This window comes from Mauremys reevesii, linkage group 1 (assembly GCF_016161935.1).
Source record: "Mauremys reevesii isolate NIE-2019 linkage group 1, ASM1616193v1, whole genome shotgun sequence".
In the NCBI taxonomy this organism is placed as follows: Eukaryota; Metazoa; Chordata; order Testudines; family Geoemydidae; genus Mauremys; species Mauremys reevesii.
Window position 1 is genome coordinate 271,819,146 of NC_052623.1, and position 19,879 is coordinate 271,839,024.

General features: G+C 51.6%; 2 protein-coding genes across 4 annotated transcripts in view; one reads left to right on the top strand and one right to left on the bottom strand.

Moving 5' to 3' along the window:
• Window positions 1–9,152, top strand: part of SERHL2 (serine hydrolase like 2) — a 34,509-nt gene extending 25,357 nt beyond the window's left edge. For all 3 annotated transcript variants that reach the window (XM_039491987.1, XM_039491981.1, XM_039491997.1), the window contains 4 exons: window positions 315–349; window positions 1,970–2,046; window positions 5,937–6,027; window positions 8,423–9,152. In XM_039491987.1, coding sequence (XP_039347921.1) covers window positions 315–349; window positions 1,970–2,046; window positions 5,937–6,027; window positions 8,423–8,542 — 323 coding nt within the window. In that variant the 3' untranslated portion in view covers window positions 8,543–9,152. The remainder of the gene's footprint in view (window positions 1–314; window positions 350–1,969; window positions 2,047–5,936; window positions 6,028–8,422) is intronic.
• Window positions 9,153–10,060: 908 nt separating this feature from the next.
• Window positions 10,061–18,252, bottom strand: RRP7A (ribosomal RNA processing 7 homolog A). Its single transcript, XM_039492011.1, has 7 exons — window positions 18,095–18,252; window positions 16,573–16,715; window positions 13,828–13,953; window positions 13,452–13,575; window positions 12,307–12,404; window positions 11,539–11,737; window positions 10,061–10,631 (listed from the first exon to the last, which is right to left on the bottom strand). The coding sequence occupies exons 1-7, from the start codon at window positions 18,156–18,158 to the stop codon at window positions 10,546–10,548; spliced, it is 840 nt and encodes a 279-aa protein (XP_039347945.1). The 5' UTR covers window positions 18,159–18,252; the 3' UTR covers window positions 10,061–10,545.
• Window positions 18,253–19,879: the final 1,627 nt, after the last annotated feature.

Genomic DNA, 19,879 nt, shown 5'->3' on the forward strand with positions numbered 1-19,879 from the left:
CCTGCTCCCTGGCTTAGGCCCAAGGCCTGGGGCAGCCCGGGTGTGACGAGCCCCTGAGATCTGAATGAGTGACTACATTTGGAAGGTGGAGCTTCCTGTACCCGACAACTGAGGTCCAAGCCCACCTTTCCCCTCAGGCCAAGGGGCTTAATTCATTTAACACTTGAGTAAAAAGAAGAAATCCCCAATCCATTGTGCCTCCCCTTCCCCCTAGATATGACCCTGGGTTAGCTAAAAAGCAGAGGGGGAGCTGGAACCCCAGTGTGAATTCCCACCCTGTGGGGTGTAAATAACTCTCTCTCCTTTCTTCCCAGGTCTGGTGTATAACAGAGACATGAGAGCCCTTACGGTGAGTACTGACGTTCTCCCCTGGCCCTTACTCTGATGGGGCCCTTTGCTGAGAGAGAAAAAACCATCCCGTTTTAGGTCACATCCCATCCGGGTTCCATTTCCCACCACCTAAAACCCAGGCCATAGGTGCTGGAACTAGGGGTGCAGTTTCCATCATATCCAGGGTTTACAGTTTGGTTCAATGGCTCTCAGCTCCCCCACTCTACAAATGGTTCCAGCACCCCTGCCCCAGGCTTGTTCAGTGCCCCCCCAGCAAGTCTTAAGTTATATAAATGGCAGAGCTTCCTCTGGGCGACTGTTTTACACTCTAATAGGTTGAATTGACCATACAGCTTTGAAACCCCACTGCAGTTAATGGGATTTCCTAAGCAAAGCAAGTTAGACCCTTCCAGATCATCCTGAACGAGTCCTCTCCCTCCCTATCCTAAGTCCGGGGAGAGTGGGAGGGTGCTTAGGGGCAGCTTTTCAGCTTGTTTCCCTTCTGTGGGGTTGCCTTGGAAGAAGAGCGGGGGCCGGAGTTGGGGTGATCAGATATCTACACCTTGTCCGACTGTCCTACCTTTAAACGAGTCAGGTCTGCCCTACACTACAGACCTATATCGGAATAACTACGTCACTCAGGGGTGTGAAAACTCCATATACCTGAGCAACGCAGTTATACCACGCTAACCCCCCACCCCATAGACAGCGCTGCTTCTCCTGCCGACGTAGCTCCTGCCTCTCAGGAGACGGATTAACTAAACCGATGAGAGCTCTCTCCTGTCAGCTCAGAGTGTCTTCATCAAAGCGCTGACACAGCATTTTAAGTGTGGACTTGCCCTCAGTCCTCATTTTGTCTGCCCTAAGGTAGGGACTCAAGCAAGAGATTCAGCCAGCCTTCTTTTAGGGGAGGCTTTCTAAAACCTTTCTCTACTCACAACTTTGTGTGAATGGGGTAACTCTAGTCATGCGATCTCTCAGCATCACTCTGCGTAGCCTTGTGTGTCAGACACCCACTAGAAATGCTCAGAACTGAGTCCGTTCTCATTCTTGAACGTATTACAGCACTTGGCTTTGATGTACTGGTGTTATTGCAATTTTGAAACCCTATGGGTAGAAAGAGGTGCCTTGTTTCATAGCTCCAGACACCTTGTTGCCCTAATAAGATCACAAGGGTTTTTCACTTATCACGGTGGGCCTGCAGCTTGGATAGAGCTGTCTGGGCCAGCTTTAATCCAGCTAGCACAGCAAAAAAACAGCAGTGAAGGGGTCTGTGATGCCGTCTCAGCATGGGCTAGGGTGCGAGTACAGACCTAGGGTCTAGACAGGCTTGTACAGCCTGCGCCACTGTGTCGCCGTATCTTCACTGCATTTTTAGCCATGCTAGCTAGATTAAAGCTAGTGTGCATGTCTATGTACTCATCCCTGTGATTGCAGTCTACACCTACACTGCAACACCCTGCTGCACTGATAAGTCCCATCTAGGCCCCAGAATAGCCCATAGGATGTAGTGTCAAATGTCAGATTCCAGGCCAACCAGTGAGTGCATTGCCTCCCAACCCGGCCTCCCACCCCTGCCCCCCCCCCCCCCCGGAATTTCTGTGGATGTCTGTGTCTCCATTTGTCTTTGCATCTGCAGCACAATCAAGACTCCCTGACTCTGGAGCAGTGTGTGAGCTTCTTGAACAAAATCCAGGCCAGTGTCCTAATGATCATGTGAGTGATGCACAAGCATAGACAATACCTATCGTCCGCCCCTTTCCATGTGCCCATGCCCAGGGTGGGTGGTGCACTGGAGGGCAGGTGTGAATAAAAACCCTTTCCATGTGTGGAAGGTAGATTTAAGGATTTAATACTGACAGGAACTAAATAAGCTTGGTGTATAACCGCTCCGGGACACACAGCCAAACACAGACAAAGCTAGCCCCCTGTTCAGCTTTCGACGGGGCAGTAGTGCCACTTTCAGCAGCAAGCCCCATTCCCCTTCCACGGGTTCCTTCACTTAACCCATGGCAGGTGTGTGTTCACCTACAGAAAAGGGCATGGACACCGGTTCTCTCTTGCTTGCTGCTCCCTCATAACTAAGGCTATGTTTTAGTTACGGGTATTTTTAGTAAAAGTCATGGACAGATCTCGGGGAGTAAATAAAAATTCACAGCTCATGATCTGTCCATAACTTTTACTATATACCCCTAACTAAAACTTGGGCCCAGGGCCCGGGGCTCTCTGGGGGGGCAGGAGGCCAGGGGGCACCATGGGTGCTGGGGAAGGGGGCCTGGGACCCCTGCTGATGCTGGGGGAGGGGGCAGGCAGCGGCATGCAGCCTGGGTCCCCTGCTAGTGCGGGGGCGGGGGGAGGGTTGGCGGGGCTCACAGGCTCCCTACCAGGCTCCATGTGTCCCTGCATCTCCTAGGTGGCGGAGGGGCCAGGGGGCTCAGTGCGCTGCTCCCACCACAAGCGCTGGCTGCGCAGCTCCCGTTGACCGGGAACCGCAGCCAATGGGAGCTGCGGGGGCAGGGCCTGCGGGCAGTGCGCAAAGCCCCCTGACCCCTCTGCTTAGGAGCTGCAGGGCCATGCCAGCAGGAGCTGGGGACCCTCTGATCCTGAGGTAAGTGCCACCCACACCTCCCAACCCCCTGCCCCTAGCGCCCTCCCATACACCCAAACTGCTGCTGCTGGCCCAGGGGCTGTGAGCACCAGCTACTGCAGAAGTCACGGAAAGTCATGGAATCCGGAAGAAGCTGAGTCAAGGAGCCCTTCACAACTGGCTAGCGCTGCTGGATGCTCAGGGAGGAAGAGTCTCTAGGCTGGCAGAGAGAACCCCCAGGGCAGTATTCATGCTTCTTCTGATCATCTCCCCCATGGGAAGCCTCCACTCCCCAGCCCATGCAAGGGGCTGCCACGATCCCACCAGATAAAGGTGGGTTTTCTTGTCCTTTGTCCCCAGGCTCAGACTTTCTTCCCCTTCTGCAGGATTCTCCTCCCTTTCTTGGAGACTCCTGCTCACTGGGTCTTTCAAAGCTTGTATCTGTGGACTTGTGTGCACAGGCTCCCAAGGGGTCACTAATGTGTGCCCTATGCTGTAACCTTTGTTACCCTGCTCAGAAGTGGAAGAGGGGGAGAGAAATACTTGTAGTGGAGCTCTCATGGTGGAAAGACCCATTGTATAACAGTTCTCAATTCCTGCTGAGTGTATGTTTCACTCCCACCTGCTGCTCGCTTGCTTCTCCTCTCAATCCAACCCAACCCAACTCCCAATTCACCCTGGCACCGCATGAGTGGGCTGGAATAACAGTGGGAGAAGCCTGATTGTAAAAGAGCAGGTGCATATGTGAAATGACCAAAGATTCTAAAATGGCTGAATAGGAGAGCTGCTTTCTGAAATCTGCCTTTAACAAGAAAAATAAGCACACAGCTCTCATCCAGTCTGGATTGCATGCATCCTAGAGCATTATGGCAATGAACTATCAAATTTACTCTAGGCACTACTGTCATATAAATACTAATATTTGCAAAATAGTAGGGGAAAAGTGTGTTTCTCTTTTCTTATCCTTCTACGGGGATCTCTTTCATAGGGGGAGGCAGCACTAAACACAGCAAGGCAGACACAAAGTGGGGGTCGATTAACTTAAATAACACTACTGGGCCCTACACTAATAGCAGTTAGCCACCCCAGATGAGAGAAGGGTGGCAGTGCATTTCTCAGGTTAGGTCACATACACAGACACCTAAGGCTGGTACAATAACCTGCTATGGTGCTCCCCGTGATGGCTTATTGCTGTGATCAATGGTAACATCTCACAAGGGAGGCTTTCGGAGAAGAGCTGGTGTTAAATTAAACACAGATGTAGAACAGGTGGCAAACAGCACATTGAAGACCTAGCATTGCTCCCCGTGAAGTGTATGGCAGAGATATTCATGTCACTGGCAGCCGTACTGGGCCCTAAATGTATAGATTATACTGTACCAACTAAAAGGGAGGGAGGATGAGGCAACTCAAGGAGGAGACACTAAGGAGTTAGTTCAGAAGTGGATCTCATTGTAATAATACCTACCTCTTTTCTAACGCACTCTTCATCAGTAGATCTTAAATGCTTTACGAAGGAACTTAGTATCATAATATCAAGAAACCTGTGAAGGTCTTTAAAGCTCTGCCTTTAATTACTTCTCATTACGTCTAATTCTCTCTCCACCAGTGATGCTAGCCTGGCTTACCCATTTCTCCACTCCTCCCAGAGTTGGAAAACCCATCCCCGAAACTAATCTAAACCCATTACCACTGCCTCCCCCAAAGCCCTTCTCAACTGCCCGCTTTTATCACAACTCCTCCAAGAAGAGGCAGCAGGGCATAAATTGATGATCATTTAAATAAGGCAAAACAAGTAAATTATAAACATTATATTCCCCTGCTCACTTCTGTATGTAGCTCCTCTTCTTAAAGGACAAGATAAGCAGGGCTGATGTCATGTCCACTTAACCTGTCTCTAATCCTGATTGGGACCTTAGAGCACCTCTATAAAATATAAAATAAAACCCCACTGGAAGTTGAGGGGAAAATGGAGGAGAAACTACCTGCAGAGCTGGTGTAGCCTCCATCTGTTACAGAAATAGAACCATGGGCACTTTTACTTTAGGAGAACATGTTCTTAAGTGTCTAGCTGTTTCTTCTGGATCCAGTCAGGGCCGGCTCCAGCTTTTTTGCCGCCCCAAGCAGCGAAGGGGAAAAAAAAAAAGTAAAATCTGATTGAGCTGCTGCCGAACTGCCACCGAAGAGGAAGAGTGAAGGACCCGCTGCCTCTTTCTATTGGCTGCCCCAGGCACCTGCTTCCTCAGCTGGTGCCTGGAGCCGGCCCTGGATCCAGTAGAAACAAACATTTTCTGGAGACATCTTGAAAATGTGGGGAGGGAGAGGACTTGTAATCGCACATTGCACCACCGTGTGGAAGAAATGCAGTGTTACAGCCTCCCATAAAAGTTAAAATTGGGAAACTGCAACATACTTGTTTGTGGGGTTTGTTTTGTTCTCTCTCATTTGTCTGTTTTAGCATTTCCTGAGTGGCTGCTCTTGTAGCCCCTCGTGCCCTACTGCCCAGAGGAGGCTAATGCCAGGGATTGTTTAATGGCTAAAACCAAACATGTACATGTTCAAAGGGGGAGGGGGAAAGCCACCAGGGAGAGATGGAGGGGCTGGTTGGGTGAAAGCACCAGTGAAGCTGGTTTTCAGACCCTAGGCAAAGCTGTCCTGGCCTTGGCTCTCCTAAGAACTTACCCTTCCAAGGGCTCAGTTCTGTGAAGGGTAATTTCCTGAGCTTATGCACCATGATCAATCCACTCTTTCAGCGAGGGCTTTGATAGATAATGGACCCCTGAGTGTGGTCCTTCCTCCTCTCACGCAACTAAGTGAGTCTAACCCTTGGTGTCCACAACAGAGTCATATAGTCCAGTCCCAGCCTACACATATGTGACTGTGGAAAGCAAGATGAGCTAGTTCAGTTTCTCTGTCTGTGTCTGGTCTCACCTCTCAGGGAAGGAGAGCAGCTAAGATCTGTGGAGCTGTGGCCCAAGACGCAGTGTGTGTTACATGGAACTTTGTGATTGTTTTCTAGAGCACAGGATGGAATTTTTAATGCTGAAGCTGAAAACCCCAGCCGGTACTTTGTGAAACCCCTGCAGGAAGCATTCCAATCCAACCTGAAGGTGAGAGCAAGCACCAGCCTGACATGCCCAGTCACTGCCCGTTTGTGCACACAGGGAGATAGCAATTATTTCAAAATAAGCATCCACCTGGGGAGTCCTACTGGACTAGCTTTAGTGCCTTAAGTTCACACCCTTCATCATGCTGGTTGTCTCCTTTATTTGAAGCATTAGGCTGCCCCACTTAGCAACTGCTAGGCCAAGTCCTTCTCCACTTCCAGTTACCCCAGCAGCCTGATGCTTCAAATGAAGGAGATCCCCAGCCCCCCTCAGAGGGTGCGTCAGACAACTTGCCACCCTAGGCACTACATCAGTGCTCTGCCTACCCCGCATTTACACTTCCGTAACATAGGCAGAGCCAGGTTTGTACAATTTTTGATGAGGCCGATGGGGCAAAGCCCCCAGCAGAGGCATAAGGGGTGGAGCCTCCCCCATGCTGGGGACTTGTGGCGGGGCAGAGGGGGAAACCCCCATGTAGGCACAAAAATTGAAAATAAGGGCACAAGGGAAAGTCTGGTCCACACGTATTGGATAAAACCGTGGGACTAAGCCTGACTACAGCCCTGGACTGGGTGGGTGGGTAAGTGACCCCGCCCCAGCCCAGGGTCTGATATAAAGATGTATAGGACCTAAAGGACTCCTTTAAAACAGCACCCACATTTCAAAGGGGACACCCCATGCACAGACAGGAGTGACTCCCTGCAACTTCCTGACTGACTCCCCTTTCAGGGCCACAGTCCAGCAAGTAAAGCAGTGTGCTCCTCCATAAATAGGCTGCCCTGGAAGGACCCCACACTGGGATCCCCCATCCTGAGGAACCAGCAGCCCTGTGTTAGGGATCTAGCTGAGACTTGTGGCATAGGGGGTCCATCCGTCCGCCCTCCCCCAAGCAAACCCTTCTGGGTGTCAATCCAAAGGGAACCCTACGACGCAGGGGGAGTTGCACCAGGCCAGTAGGGACTCCTGACATGAAGGCGGGGCAGTGGGGGCATGCAATACATGGGTGGAACAATGTGGGGGATAATATAGGGAGACTGGATGAGTGGGACTGGGGTGGGGGGGCAGGACCTGGGAGTGTGTGAAGACCAGGATACAGAGGAGACAAATGGGGTATGGAGGGAGGTAGGAAAACAGGGCAAGGGAGCAGCTCCTGGGACAGGTGGAGAGTGGGGAGAGTAGGAGGACATGGTGGGGTGGGGCAGACCCCAGGGGGTAGGTAGGACTGGGGAAAGGGACAGACCTCAGGGGATCAAGGGCATGGAAATTGGAAGGACTGCAGAAGTGGGGGGAGGGAAGCCGTGACTCTCCTGGACCCCTTGATGGAGCCCCCAGTCTGAAGCCCCTACCTCCCCTCCAATCCTACCCTCCCAGCTGCCAATCCTGAGGCCCTTGGGTGATGGGTCCAGCCTGCTTCCCAGACAAGCCAGCGTGGCCTTTCAGCAGCCAGTAGGTGAGGGATCAGGAGATGATCATGGTATGAAGCAGAGTGGGACCCAGAGGCCAGCCAGGCCAGGCTGTGGCATGCTCCATCCCAGACAGGTTTTAAAAGTGTGTTGGGGGAGGGGGCAATGGCCCTTTTTGTCTCCAATGCCTATGGGGCAGATAAGGTGGGATAGACAGGGGGCAGGATGCCAGGTGGAAGATGGGCTAGCTACACAGGAGGGAGATCAGGGGCAGGAAGGCTAGGATGGGGGCGGGGGCAGGATCCCAGTGGGGCAGGGGTATCTGGAGTTGGAGTAGGACACCAGGGATAGAGAGGAACTGGAGACTAGGACAGGAGGGGCAGGCTGGGGGTGCCACATACCTGCCACTGGGGGGGAGGGGGGGGCTCATTCTCTGGCTCATCCAGGGGGAGGCCACCAGGGGCTAAGCTGAGCCCTCCAGTTACATGGTCCCTGCCTCACATGCTAATGTGCCCAGGGTACCACTGATGTGCATTAACAGTTTGTTAATACGCTTTGATCTAGTCCTCTTTGAAACCAGACTAAATCAAAGCACTTTAAGGAACCATTAATGGATACAGGATCCACACAGACAGCCCACACCGCAGCAGCTAGTGTGGGGCAGAGTCTGCCCCAGTGTGCCATGAATCTGCCACCCTAGGCAGCTGCCTTTTTTGCCTGTCCCTACTGCAGCCTCTGTCCCCATGCTCAGTACTGCTCATTGTAGAACACGTCTGCCTGCCCAGCTCAGTTGATCATTTTACGACCTTGCAGAATGAGGTGAGATTATGCTTATTTGCACGTCTACAGCATCTGCTGATGAAGTTATCCCACTCTTCAAGAAAAATATTTAGCCCCAGCATTTAGCTTGATGACTTTCTGTTGCAGTGAACTCCACAGTCTGCGTGGAGAAGTATTTCCTCCAGTTCACATCTCCCTGTGTTCTCTCCCTCTAGCACTTCCAGTTAGCTGAGGTGACGGGGAATCATTTTGTCCACCTGAATGAGCCTGAAGTAGTGGCTGGGCTCATCAACATCTTCCTGAAAAGGGACCAGAGCTCCAAAGCCAGGCTGTAGCCTGGATTCCTGCATCAGGGCTTGGCTACCAGCTTTCCAGGGCAGACAGCAGCAGTGACAAAAGAGGACAAGGAGCTTAATATAGCCGCGCATGCGAGACGAGACAGCACCGTTACTTGGCTGGGCCCTGAAGTTTTGCTCATTACATGATTTTCATCCCTCTCTTGAGCCCAGTGGCTTGGAATGGCAAAAGAACCTGTCTCAGCAAACAGGCACAGAGGACTCTCAAGGAAGAGCTGTTCAAACGGCGACAGGGAGGAGTCCCACCTCATACCTCCACTTTACATGTTACAACAGCAGCTTCCGGATTTAAGGCCCACTTCCCTGTTAAACCTGGTGCAGTTTCAGCAGCAGGAAGCAAACCCCCTTGCTTCATTTTGGTGATGTGCTGCCTTGGAAGGGACTGGGAGGGGTAAGCCAGGCACTTCCCCACCACCCACAGCTTATAATAGATATGTTTATATATGCATGAGAAGTGAGTTCTTTGATACTGTATGACACTTCACCTCTCTTCACCTGGTACCTGCCTCCTATAACAATTCTGCATCTCTCGTTTCATTGAGCATTTTAGCCAGGAGTGACATGAATGTATTCTGGCACTAGTCGGTGCACAGTGCAGGTTCTGCTCCCTAGCAGGTTACAGGAGACTTGGCATCCAAGGAGAGCACAGCATTTGAGCAAAAAGCCAGTCTGGTATTAGGAGGGGAGTAAAAGGTGGCATTGCTTGAGGGAGACAGACAACCGTGTAGGAATACACAGAGCTTCACAGTTGGACCATGAACAGCAGCCATTGAGACACATTTTCTAGTGTCTACTCAAAGCAGAGTGATCAGCTGGCTTGTAAAGGACACCAGAGGCCATCAAAAGAGGTCACATTCTTCCCATGTGCTAAACAAGCAATAGCCTAGCTGCCATCACTGTAATAAAGGGGGCCCACTTACTCCAAAAGAGAGCTGGACTGTTAAAACAGATTCACCCTTATTTGAGAGAAAGGGAATGAGAGGGTTGTTGGGAGAACCATGGGCCTGCGGGGACTCCCTCCCCCGGCCAAAGCGCTACAGACAGGCCCCTGCAAGTACCACCCTTGCAGTCAGAAACACAGGACACTGACACTGCCTTCCTGTGAATGTACTGAAACAGAGGATAAGCCAGAGCAGCTCAGTGCCCTAAAGGCAACAAGCCGGAGGCCCATGGTGGACCCTAGGGCTCCGCATCCCTGACAGCAGAGAGGGAAGCATGAACACCTGCCCTGTAAGCCTGCAAGCACCAGCCCAATGCTCTGAAAAACTACCACAGGGGGCATCAAGGAGACAGGAGCATTCTCCCCTCCTCCCACAGGGCCTCACTTCCCCTCCCCGGAGGGGGGGGGGAAAGGAGGGGCTCACGGCAGCAGGCAATACACTAGCTTGGCCTGGATTAGGGCAGAAGCTCTACCCAGCACACACTGCATGTTATCTACTCAAGCAGGCATGTGGAGAGCTGCTAGCTGAGGGCTGACAAGGGCAATAAGGCGGCACATAGGAAACGGGAAGTTTATTTACAATTCACATAGAGTGGACTTCTGCTGCCTTTGATTCAGCAGCAGCCCTCCTGCGGTTGTCCAGGAGTGGGGGTGGGTCCCATCCCTTGCTGGAGGATCTGGTTTAAGATGGGTGTCCAGAGGAGACAGTGCAGTAAGATAAAAGGTGAAGGCTGGTTACAGGAGGCCCCCATCCCACTCAGCACAGGAGGGGCTGCACCCTGTGAACTGCACATGAGTCATGCTAATGGGAGTCTCTGTGCTGGGCTCGCTGCCACTAAAGGCATGTTTAGCAGATGAAGAGCTCCACCCAACCCTCCACTTGTAACCACTGGGGATTTCTTATTGAGGGCCCAGGCTACAGCAGAAGGAACAAACTGGTGTCACTGCACTTCCTAGAGGCCCCTCAGCGGGCTCTGTCTGTAAACTTCTCAATGCACCCTCCTGCGGAAACATCCAAGGATGTGGCAGCGCCCAGAGTGGCTCAGTATGGCCGGAACTTGCGCTGGGCCCGCATCAGCGCAATCCTCTGCTTGTCCTCCTCAAACTTCTTCCTCAGCTGGGCTATGTCTGAAAGGACAAAGATGGGGGTTGGGTATGGCAGGACCAGGATGGGCATGGCCACGTTACCAAGAGCAGCAGATTTACCTTGCTTGAGAGCTTTGTACCCTGGCGGCTCTCAAAAGCGCTTTACTTACTGGGAAGCAAGTTCAATCCCAGCACAAGCAGGCTCAATAGCCACTCCAGTTAAGTGGTACAATTCCCATTGCATCAGTGCTGAATTTAGTGCTGCATATATAGGGACTCACTCATCTACCACTGTGCTGCAGTTCCATCTGGGGTTGAACATGACACTGTTTACTTTTACACAGCTGCCTGTACGCAGCCAGTGAAAATGATATTCACTGGGAATTCAAGGGAAACAGAGAGAACACAAAGCAGCAAAGAGTCCTGTGGCACCTTATAGATTAACAGACGTATTGGAGCATGAGCTTTCGTGGGTGAATACTCACTTCGTCCAATGCATGTAGTGGAAATTTGGAAAGGATATGGGGGCTAACAAATGTGTTCTTACAAAGCCTGGCATGGAATCAAATTAATGAGGACAAGACAAGGATCTCATGATTGTGTACCATTCAGATAACAACCCAAGCTCCCCACAGCACTCTGCTGGGTATTGCTTCTGCACTAACTCAGAAAGGGAAAACGCAACCATTTGAATCAACACCACTTCTCCACAAAGGTCTCCCATCCAAATACTGACCAGAATCAACCCCATTTAGCTTCCAAGATCTGACAGGATCGCAGCCTGAAGTGGTGTGGCTGGCTGTCCTGCAGCTGTGCCTGGAATTCACAAGAGCAGTGGTGGCCACTCTCACCTGTCACAGTGTTGGTGACAATCAACCTGGACTGGTGGGGTGTTCAGACTGTGATGCTGGGGAACAAGGAGGTAGTCACCCCTGCCTACACAACTCACTTTCTCTCTTGGTCTCTCGATGCTGCCAGGCATAGAAGTTGAGCAGCTCCTTGCGTGCTCTTTTTCGCTTCTCCCTCTCCAGCACCCGCAAGCTGGCAGCCTCTATCCGGGGGAGTCCAGGCCTTCGGCCTTTCCGTGTCACCTTCACCCAACCCTCTTCATCCGGAATACCCTCCTCCTTCTCCGCTTTGGCTTCTTCCTAGGTGAGGAGGACGAGGGAGAAAATGCAGCTTAGTCCAAACCTGTCATGAGCCAACTGGTTCCATTCCACAACAGCTTCCTGAGGCTGTCACCCAACAAACACCTCCCTCACACCCCAAGGGCGCGGAGAATCCCAGCACCTGCTGCTCTGCCATGCGAGAAGGCCCATGGCGGTGTTCTGAGGGAGCTGTAGAATTGTGATACAAAGTGGCTGACGATGTGGGCATCCAAGAGCTGGTGTGTTTGTGGTAACTATACCACAGCTTGTGGGGAGGATAATGGAACCTGGTCAGACCTAGTGCCTGTGCACTGCCTGCCAGCAACTGGGAGACAGCAACCCTGGGCCCAAACAGGAGGCCTTGCCCAGCCAGTCACCCCGATAAAGAGCGTGGACAAACTGACAGCATGTGAAACACTGGAAGACTCAGGCATTCCTGCTGCTGCGCAAAGAGCTGCTCTGTCCAACAGGAACAGGCCAGTCAGCAATGACAATCCCCAAGGACTTGCTAGGCGCAGAGAATCCCTTAAGAAAGCACATGCCTGGTTTATCTCATCAGCCCTTCCTACCTCTGCTATTTTCTTATCATAGGTTTGCATGAAGGTGTCCACTTCAGCCTTCAGCTCTGCTGGATCCACCACTGAAGCTGCATAACTAGCGATCCACTCTGAGACAAGGAGGGAAGAGGTTAGCAGCTGCCTCTGCAGTGAGCCTACTCGCAACAAGATACCTCAATGCAGCCCTGGACAGAACAACTCTAGGTACCAGAGAGGTGGTCAGTCTCCATGTCATCACTCCAGAGCCTGCCTGCTAAGATGGCCAGCAAGGGATCCAGTGAGTGACAAATGTGGCCACAGTGGTTCATGGGACCCAGGCACCTTTCTCACCATGATCTGGGCTGATGCCTGCCAGCTCTTTTCCCGCAGGCCAATGAACATCTGTGTGATGAGAATAGCGGATAGCCACTCATGTCTAGGGCTGGGGAGAAGCCAGTGTCAGAGCAGAGTAGCTCCATGCCCCGCTACACAAGCCAGCCAGGGCCCTAAACATTCAGAGTTCAAATTTAACATCCTCTGCTGTGAGGACCCAGCATCTCCTTAAAGTGCATCACATCCTTCTAAACCTAAAGCAAGGATGTCAGCATCAGCAGGAGGAGGTGCCAAACCACAGGAAATCCTGGCTCTGCCATGGACTGTGCTCCCAGCTGGATAGTTCATTGTCAGTAAAGCACACTGTGATCTTTCAATGCATGGTGCCATAGGAATGGGGACTAGTCTCATTCTCGGTTATAAGCAAGTCAAGGCCAACTCCCCCAAACCACAGAAGATACTGAAAGACTATGGATAAGGGCCACACAACCGCTTGAATGACCAAGGCACCATATAGGGGTGACAACTGCAACTCCCTTGTGGACCTCCCCACCCCTTCCAGAGCAGCTGGTTATGGAGCCTGTGATCAGGAACTGGGTCCTTCCACTAGTGTGAGAAGCTCCATGTGGGGTGAGTGAGGAATACAGGGAATGCAGAACAAAAGGAGAAGGGACAGGGGAAATGCCCCATGTTGTGCTGGGAGTTGTCCAGCATGTGAGAATCACTGTTGAGGGGTGATGGACACACAACCTGGATGGCACTGTTATGGCGTGGGGTATAGCCAGGATGAGACACCTCTGATACACCCTCCCATCGACAAGTCTGGAGAGCACAAGGTGACTTACTGCGGATACCGGTTTTCACGGGGTGACTCTCTGAAGATATCACATGAGGGCCCTGAAGAGATAGGGACTTGGCTGCCTGTACCCCAGCCGGATTCTTAAACACCACGTAAGCCACTCGGAATCCCTAGGGAAAAGGCAGTGCGTTGGTACAGTCAGTGACCAATCAGCTCCCTCAGAACGAGCAGTACCACAGAATGAGCGGCTTTATTAGAGAAATAAGGCTGCAGCCAGCACTGGGGTTGCCAGGAGAGAGTTAAAAAAATTAAAGAATCCCTCAGAAGGCCTCTTTCCCCACCAACACCTCAGGTTTCTTCCTGTCCTAGCCCCTACATGCCCCCTTTCCCTCTGCTCTTCTCAGAGTCTCCCTGAGCTTTACCGGAACTGTCTTGAGATTGAAGAATTTGGACTTGGGTGCCTCTGGTTTCTCTCGTGGCCCCGGTTTCTCACACACGTTCACAGACTGGACAGACGAGCAGCAGGAAAACAGCCTGGACAGACATGCCTTAATACAAGGGAGAGAGAGAAAAGTGACCAGGGCTCACCTGTGTGCCCTTCCCTTGGGAGATGGGGGCTACAGTCTGCTGTAGATACCCCATTTCCCCCCTACTTCCAAAGATTCCACACTGCAGCCATCACCATCCTCCCAGCTGAGAATGGTTTATAACCCTCTCTCTGTACTCATCTGCAGCCGTCAATGCTGAGTGACAAGGAAGCCCTCTGCCATTCCCCTCACATGCAGAGTTTGACGCCTCACAATGCTTCCTGCAACTGGTGGATCAAGGAGCAAGACACCCTTGCCTGGGTCCCCCATCTGGTAGCGTACCTACCACGAGGGAGCCAGATCTAGGCTCTCAGCCCACAGGGGATTGTCTACACTCAAGTTTTGTACCTGTTTTCAAATAGTGGTGCAACTGCTCTGGGATAAATTATAGTGAGCACAGGGCGCACGTGTTTTCATCACTGTTAGGAAACATCTGCTCCCAGCAGATTTTCAGAACACAGTGCCAAGAACGCCTGAGCTGCGTCTGCATCAGCTTCTACTTCTGTGTAGCTGCATCATGGCCTAAAAACATGCACAAACTTTTGAAGCAAAGACACATTTTAGGAGTGAGATTGGAATGAAGATCAAACCCAGCTCCTATGAAGCTCTTTGGTCAGTGAGATGGTCTATCAGTTGTACCTTTAAAAGCAATGATATCCTACAACTCTGGGCTAACTAGAACTCTGGGCTAACTGAACAAACTTACACCAGTTTCCTTGTGGAACTGGTGTAACAGAGTCCCTAGACTTCTGCCTTGTAGGATCAATAAGCTCCAGAAGCACTGCAGCTCCCTTGAGGTTAAGGAGGTTGCGTGGGCAAATCTGTGGCAACTCCCCATGGTTACTGGATATGTCACAAGATGGGAGGAGCACCAGGCAAATTTACCTTTCCTACAGGCAAGAAGGAAGACATGGGCTTCAGCGATCCCCCTGTAACTTGTAACGAGGACAAAGGGTGATTTTACAAAAACTCATTAGTCAGTCAAGGTGAACTTTTGGCTCCACGCTATGGTTGTCTTTGACTAGCTAACGTGGGTTTAAAGGTATTATACTGCACCTACACTAGATCCCAAGTGGCATTTCAAGTGGGGTTAGCTAACAAACAAAACACATTTTTCCTTATTCTAGACAAAGCCTCAGAGGGAAGCACGGCCTTTGTTAAGTCATCATCACCCTCTCCCTGCACCACTGTTTAGTCCGTGCAGCTTTCCCATACAAGTACTAACATATAGTAACTCCTCACTTAACTTTGTAGTTACGGTCCTGAAAAATGCTACTTTAAGCGAAATGATGTTAAGCGAATCCAATTTCCCCATAAGAATTAATGTAAAGGGGGGAAGGGGTGTTAGGTTCCAGTGAAATAAATAAATACACACACACACATAGAGAGTATAAGTATTAAACAAACAATTTAATACTGTACACAGCAATAATGATTGTGAAATGTGGTTGAGGTCAAGTCAGAGGGTGGAAGAGGGTGGGATATTTCCCAGGGAATGCCTTACTGCTAAATGATGAAATAGCACTTGGCTGAGCCCTCAAGGGTTAACACATTGTTGTTAATGTAGTCCCTCACTCTACAAGGCAGCACAAATGGAGGGAGGAGATACAATAAACGCACGGCAGTGGCTGCAAACATTCCTTGCGGAAACTGAACCCACGCTATTCTACTGGAGCGCACCACTCCCTCCACTTTCCAAAGTGTCGGGGGGGGGAGGGGGCAGCGTGTGATGTGTGTGTGTGTGTGAGAAAGACAGAGATACACATGGTGTGTGTGTGTGAGAGAGAGAGAGACAGACATGCCACTGCCCCTCTAAGTACACTGCCTTTTTAAGTAGATCAGCAAGTTGAGACAGCAGCTGCTGCCAGCAAGCTCCCTCCATCCCAAGCCCTGTTGTGTTGTTCCCGCCCCGCCCCGCTCTGTGGAGATGGGGTACAGGAGTGGGGGGCAGAGCTAGGGGGGACACCCTGACATTAACACCCCTCTTCCCCCCGCCCTGCACAGCAAGCAAGGAAGCTCCCAGGAGCACCTCCAAGGCAGAGGGCAGGAGCAGCACACGGCAGTGGGGGGAAGGACAGCTGAAGTGCCCAGCAATCAATAGCCTGCTGGGCGGCTGCCGCACAAAGAACTTAGGGGAGTGGGGAGCTGATAGGGAGGCTGCCCACCTGCCCATCCTGGTTACAAGCCCCCACCAGCTAGCTCCAATGGGCTGCTCTTTCTGCAAGCGGTGGACAAAGCAAGTGGCTGCTAAACGTTATAAGGGAGCACTTCACAACTTTAAATTAGCATGTTCCCTAATTGATCAGCAATGTAACAATGAAACAACTTTAACCAGGGCAATGTTAAGTGAGGAGTTACTGTACTTGTTACAGCATCACTCTCTGCTCTTCTAGTTATGCTCCAGCCCCCAGTAAAAAGACCACATTCACATATTTCTTTCATAACTTCTTCCAGCCCAACAACTAGGGTTGCCAATCCTCCAGGATTGTCCTGGAGTTTCCAGGAATTAAAGATTATGTCATGTGATGAAATCTCCAGGAATTTATCCAAGCAAAGTTGGCAACCCTACCAACAACTCACCTTTGTGCAATACGGGGGGATATTAAGGACAAAGAGAGTACGGTTTGGAGGGTGGGTAGTATCGGTGCCTTCTCGGACTTTGTGCTCCTTCACATACAGGTAGTGAGGCGACTGTTGCTTCTTGGAAAGCTTAACTGGAATGGCTAAAAGGGACAATTTTTAAAGAGATGTATCAATTTACAGCAACTGATTTCAGCTGAGCATCAAGTTCCAGAAAACATTTTAGGAGGCAACACCATGAGTTGCTGACTTCATTGCCTAATCACATTCTATCTGGCTCCCACAAATAAATCTCCGGATCTCAACACCCACCAGTCCTGACAACTCAGGAAAGTGTGTCAAGGTGCAAAGTGCTTTACTCAGCCAGGAATCCTAGAAATCCATTTGTCATGGAAAAACATGGAATTTGCATTTTTACAGAGACTCTTTAAATTTTACATTCTGTGAAAAAATAAAAACATTAACTAACTTTTACGGAAAGTACCAGTATCACTTATTCCACAGGTTCTCAAACTGAGGGTGAGTGGGTGAATGGAATGTATTCTGGAGGGGAGGAGAGCATGGAAAGCTGTTGGCGGCAGCGCTGCCTTCAGAGCTGGGTGCTTGGCCAGCAGCCACCACTCTCCAGCCACCCAGCTCCGAAGGCAGAGTATAGAGCAGCAGCTGCTGGCCTGGCACCCAGCTCTGAAGGCAGCACTGCTGCCAGCAGCAGCACAGAAGTAAAGTTGGCTGGGTATGGTATTGCCTTCAGAGCTCGGTAGCCAGACAGCAAGTCTATTAATTTTGTTATAATAACTGATGGTACCGATAGGCTTCAAGCTTGTTTAAAAATTGTAAATATATCAGTAAAACATTGTGTTCAACTGATACCTGTACATAATGTGGCTAGGGAAAATTAAGTTCAGCATTTAATGTTCATCATGGGGAAAAAAACATGGACTTTTATGTAAAAAGTGACAAAGAATCCTGTGGCACCTTATAGACTAACAGACGTATTGGAGCATGAGCTTTCGTGGCTCCAATACATCTGTTAGTCTATAAGGTGCCACAGGACTCTGTCGCTTTTTACAGATCCAGACTAACACTGCTACCCCTCTGATACGTGACGGACTTTAATGGGTTTTTTAACCAAGATATTTTTTTTTGGCGGGGGCGGGGGGTGGGTTGGTGTCATCACAGAAAACTGGGATCCCTGCTCATGCCACAGGCGCTGCTGGACGTGCTGCGGCGCAGGCCAGGGAAGGTGCCGCGGGATCGGGGCCCTGCACGCAGGCGATGCACCACGCGCTCGGCTCGGGGCAGGACAGCAGCGTGCGGCGCAACCAGCGCCCGACCCAGCCAGCGGCAACGGGCGCGTGTTAGAACCGGGCCCAGGGGGCGCGCGAGGGGGGGGGATGGGACTGGGCTTGATCAGCCCCTGTGGCTACGCTGGGGGCGGGGGGACCCCGGGATTTCAGGCTAGAGGTTCCCCCCTTTAAACCCGTGCCCCGTCCCCGCCGCAGGCCCCTCCCCAGCTGGTTACCTGTGTAGCCCGCCGGTGCCCCGGCCCCCGCCGTAGTCACATGCTTCCTCCTGCCGGCCGCCATCTTAGTTTCCCGGTCGGTGACGTCGGCTCAGCAGCCGGGGCGCGCAGGGGCCGCCGGGAGCTGTAGTTCCTTCGCGGCGTCCCCTTGGCGCCGGGGGAGCTGGCGTCACGCAGTGACTGGGTAGGGGGCGGGGCTTCCGGAGGAGGGCGAGGTTGCGCGCGCAGCTCGGGCGCTGCTGACGCAGGCGCGGCTCGGGGGAGTCAGGCGCTGCCCTCTCGCAGGGAGGCCTCTGCCAGCGCCGGACGGGGTGGAGTCAGAGCGTGCACCGGGGGGTCGAGTAAATACAGGGCCCTCGCCCCCCACCCCCTAGAGGCCTGGCAGTGGCTGCCGTGCTTCTGACTGTGCCCTAGAGGGGGCTGCGGAGAGGCTCCTGCCCCACAACCAGGGCCGGCTCCAGGCACCAGCATCCCCAGCAGGTGCTTGGGGCGGCAAGCTGCAAGGGGCGGCAGTCCGGGTGTTTTTGCCCCCAGGCAGCGCGCCAACTTGCTGCTGGACGGCGGGGGCAGTCCATGTGCCGTTAGGCTGGCACGCATGTTTCCACGGCGGTGGCAATTCGGCAGCAGCTTCTGGCTGAAGACAGAAGCTGCCGCCGAATTGCCGCCACCCCGGAAATGCGTGTTGCTGCCCTAACGGCGCAGGGACTGCCCCCACCATCAGCAGTGGCAATTCAGCACACTGCTTGGGGGCAAAAACAGCTGGCCCTGCCCACACCACCTCATCCACCCTGTTCCAGTGATTGCGTTGGCATGGCCCTTTCCCTAATTAGAGCAATTTCCATTCTAGGGCAATTTCATCAGGGGATTTTGCTACTTCGGCGAACGCCGCTGAGCCCCACAACAATCCTGCCATAGCCAAGTATTATCACTGCTTTACAGATGGGGAAATTAAGGCAGAAGGTTAATCATTGTGGCCAAACTTGCATAGGAAAGATGTGACAGTTTGGAAGACACTAGAGCTCTAGGTGTGGGCAGCACAGAATGCTCCCTTCCTTCTGTTTCTAAGATGTTAGTTTTATTTAAAAAAACAAAATTCTCATTGGTGAAAGGAGGTAAATGTAAAGCCCTGGAGTCTGAAAGCACCTCTCTATACCCAGAACAGGTGCAGCACAGCCACACATAATACAAGTTCTTTCCAAATCACTCCTCCTCTGTCTTCCCCACTACTATCCAATTCCCACAGCAAAATGCAGTGAGGGGTGAGAGAAATTGTATCTCCATTACCTATCTTTGCTGACAGTTGTGATAGGGTGGGCCACTGGAAACTGAACTTGAACCACCATCTAATTTCACACAAACCACTGATTTTAAGTCTCTATCATTGGAAGATACAAAATCACTAAGGTGGCAAAATGCTTAAAGACAATAAAAAAGATGGAATCCTATGAAATGAGCAGCTGAATCTAAGGCTCTGCCCCATTCCCTCACTCTAACATGAGAATCCCAGCTCCCATGGAACAAATTGTTTTCTTTCAGAGACAGATTTTTTTCAGCTGACTGAGTCAAAGCTCTCTCTCAACCATTTTAACTTCTGCTCGCCACAGATATGAGAGCTCTTTGGAGAGGTAGGGATGAGCTGTGATAGGAAAAAAAAATTATATAGGTAATAATTGGAGATATACCAATCTCCTAGAACTGGAAGGAGGAAAGGGTCATCATCAAGTCCCCCCCCTGCTTCTTCTAGCAGGACCAATTTTTGCCCCCCCCCCCTAGCCCCCCCCTCAA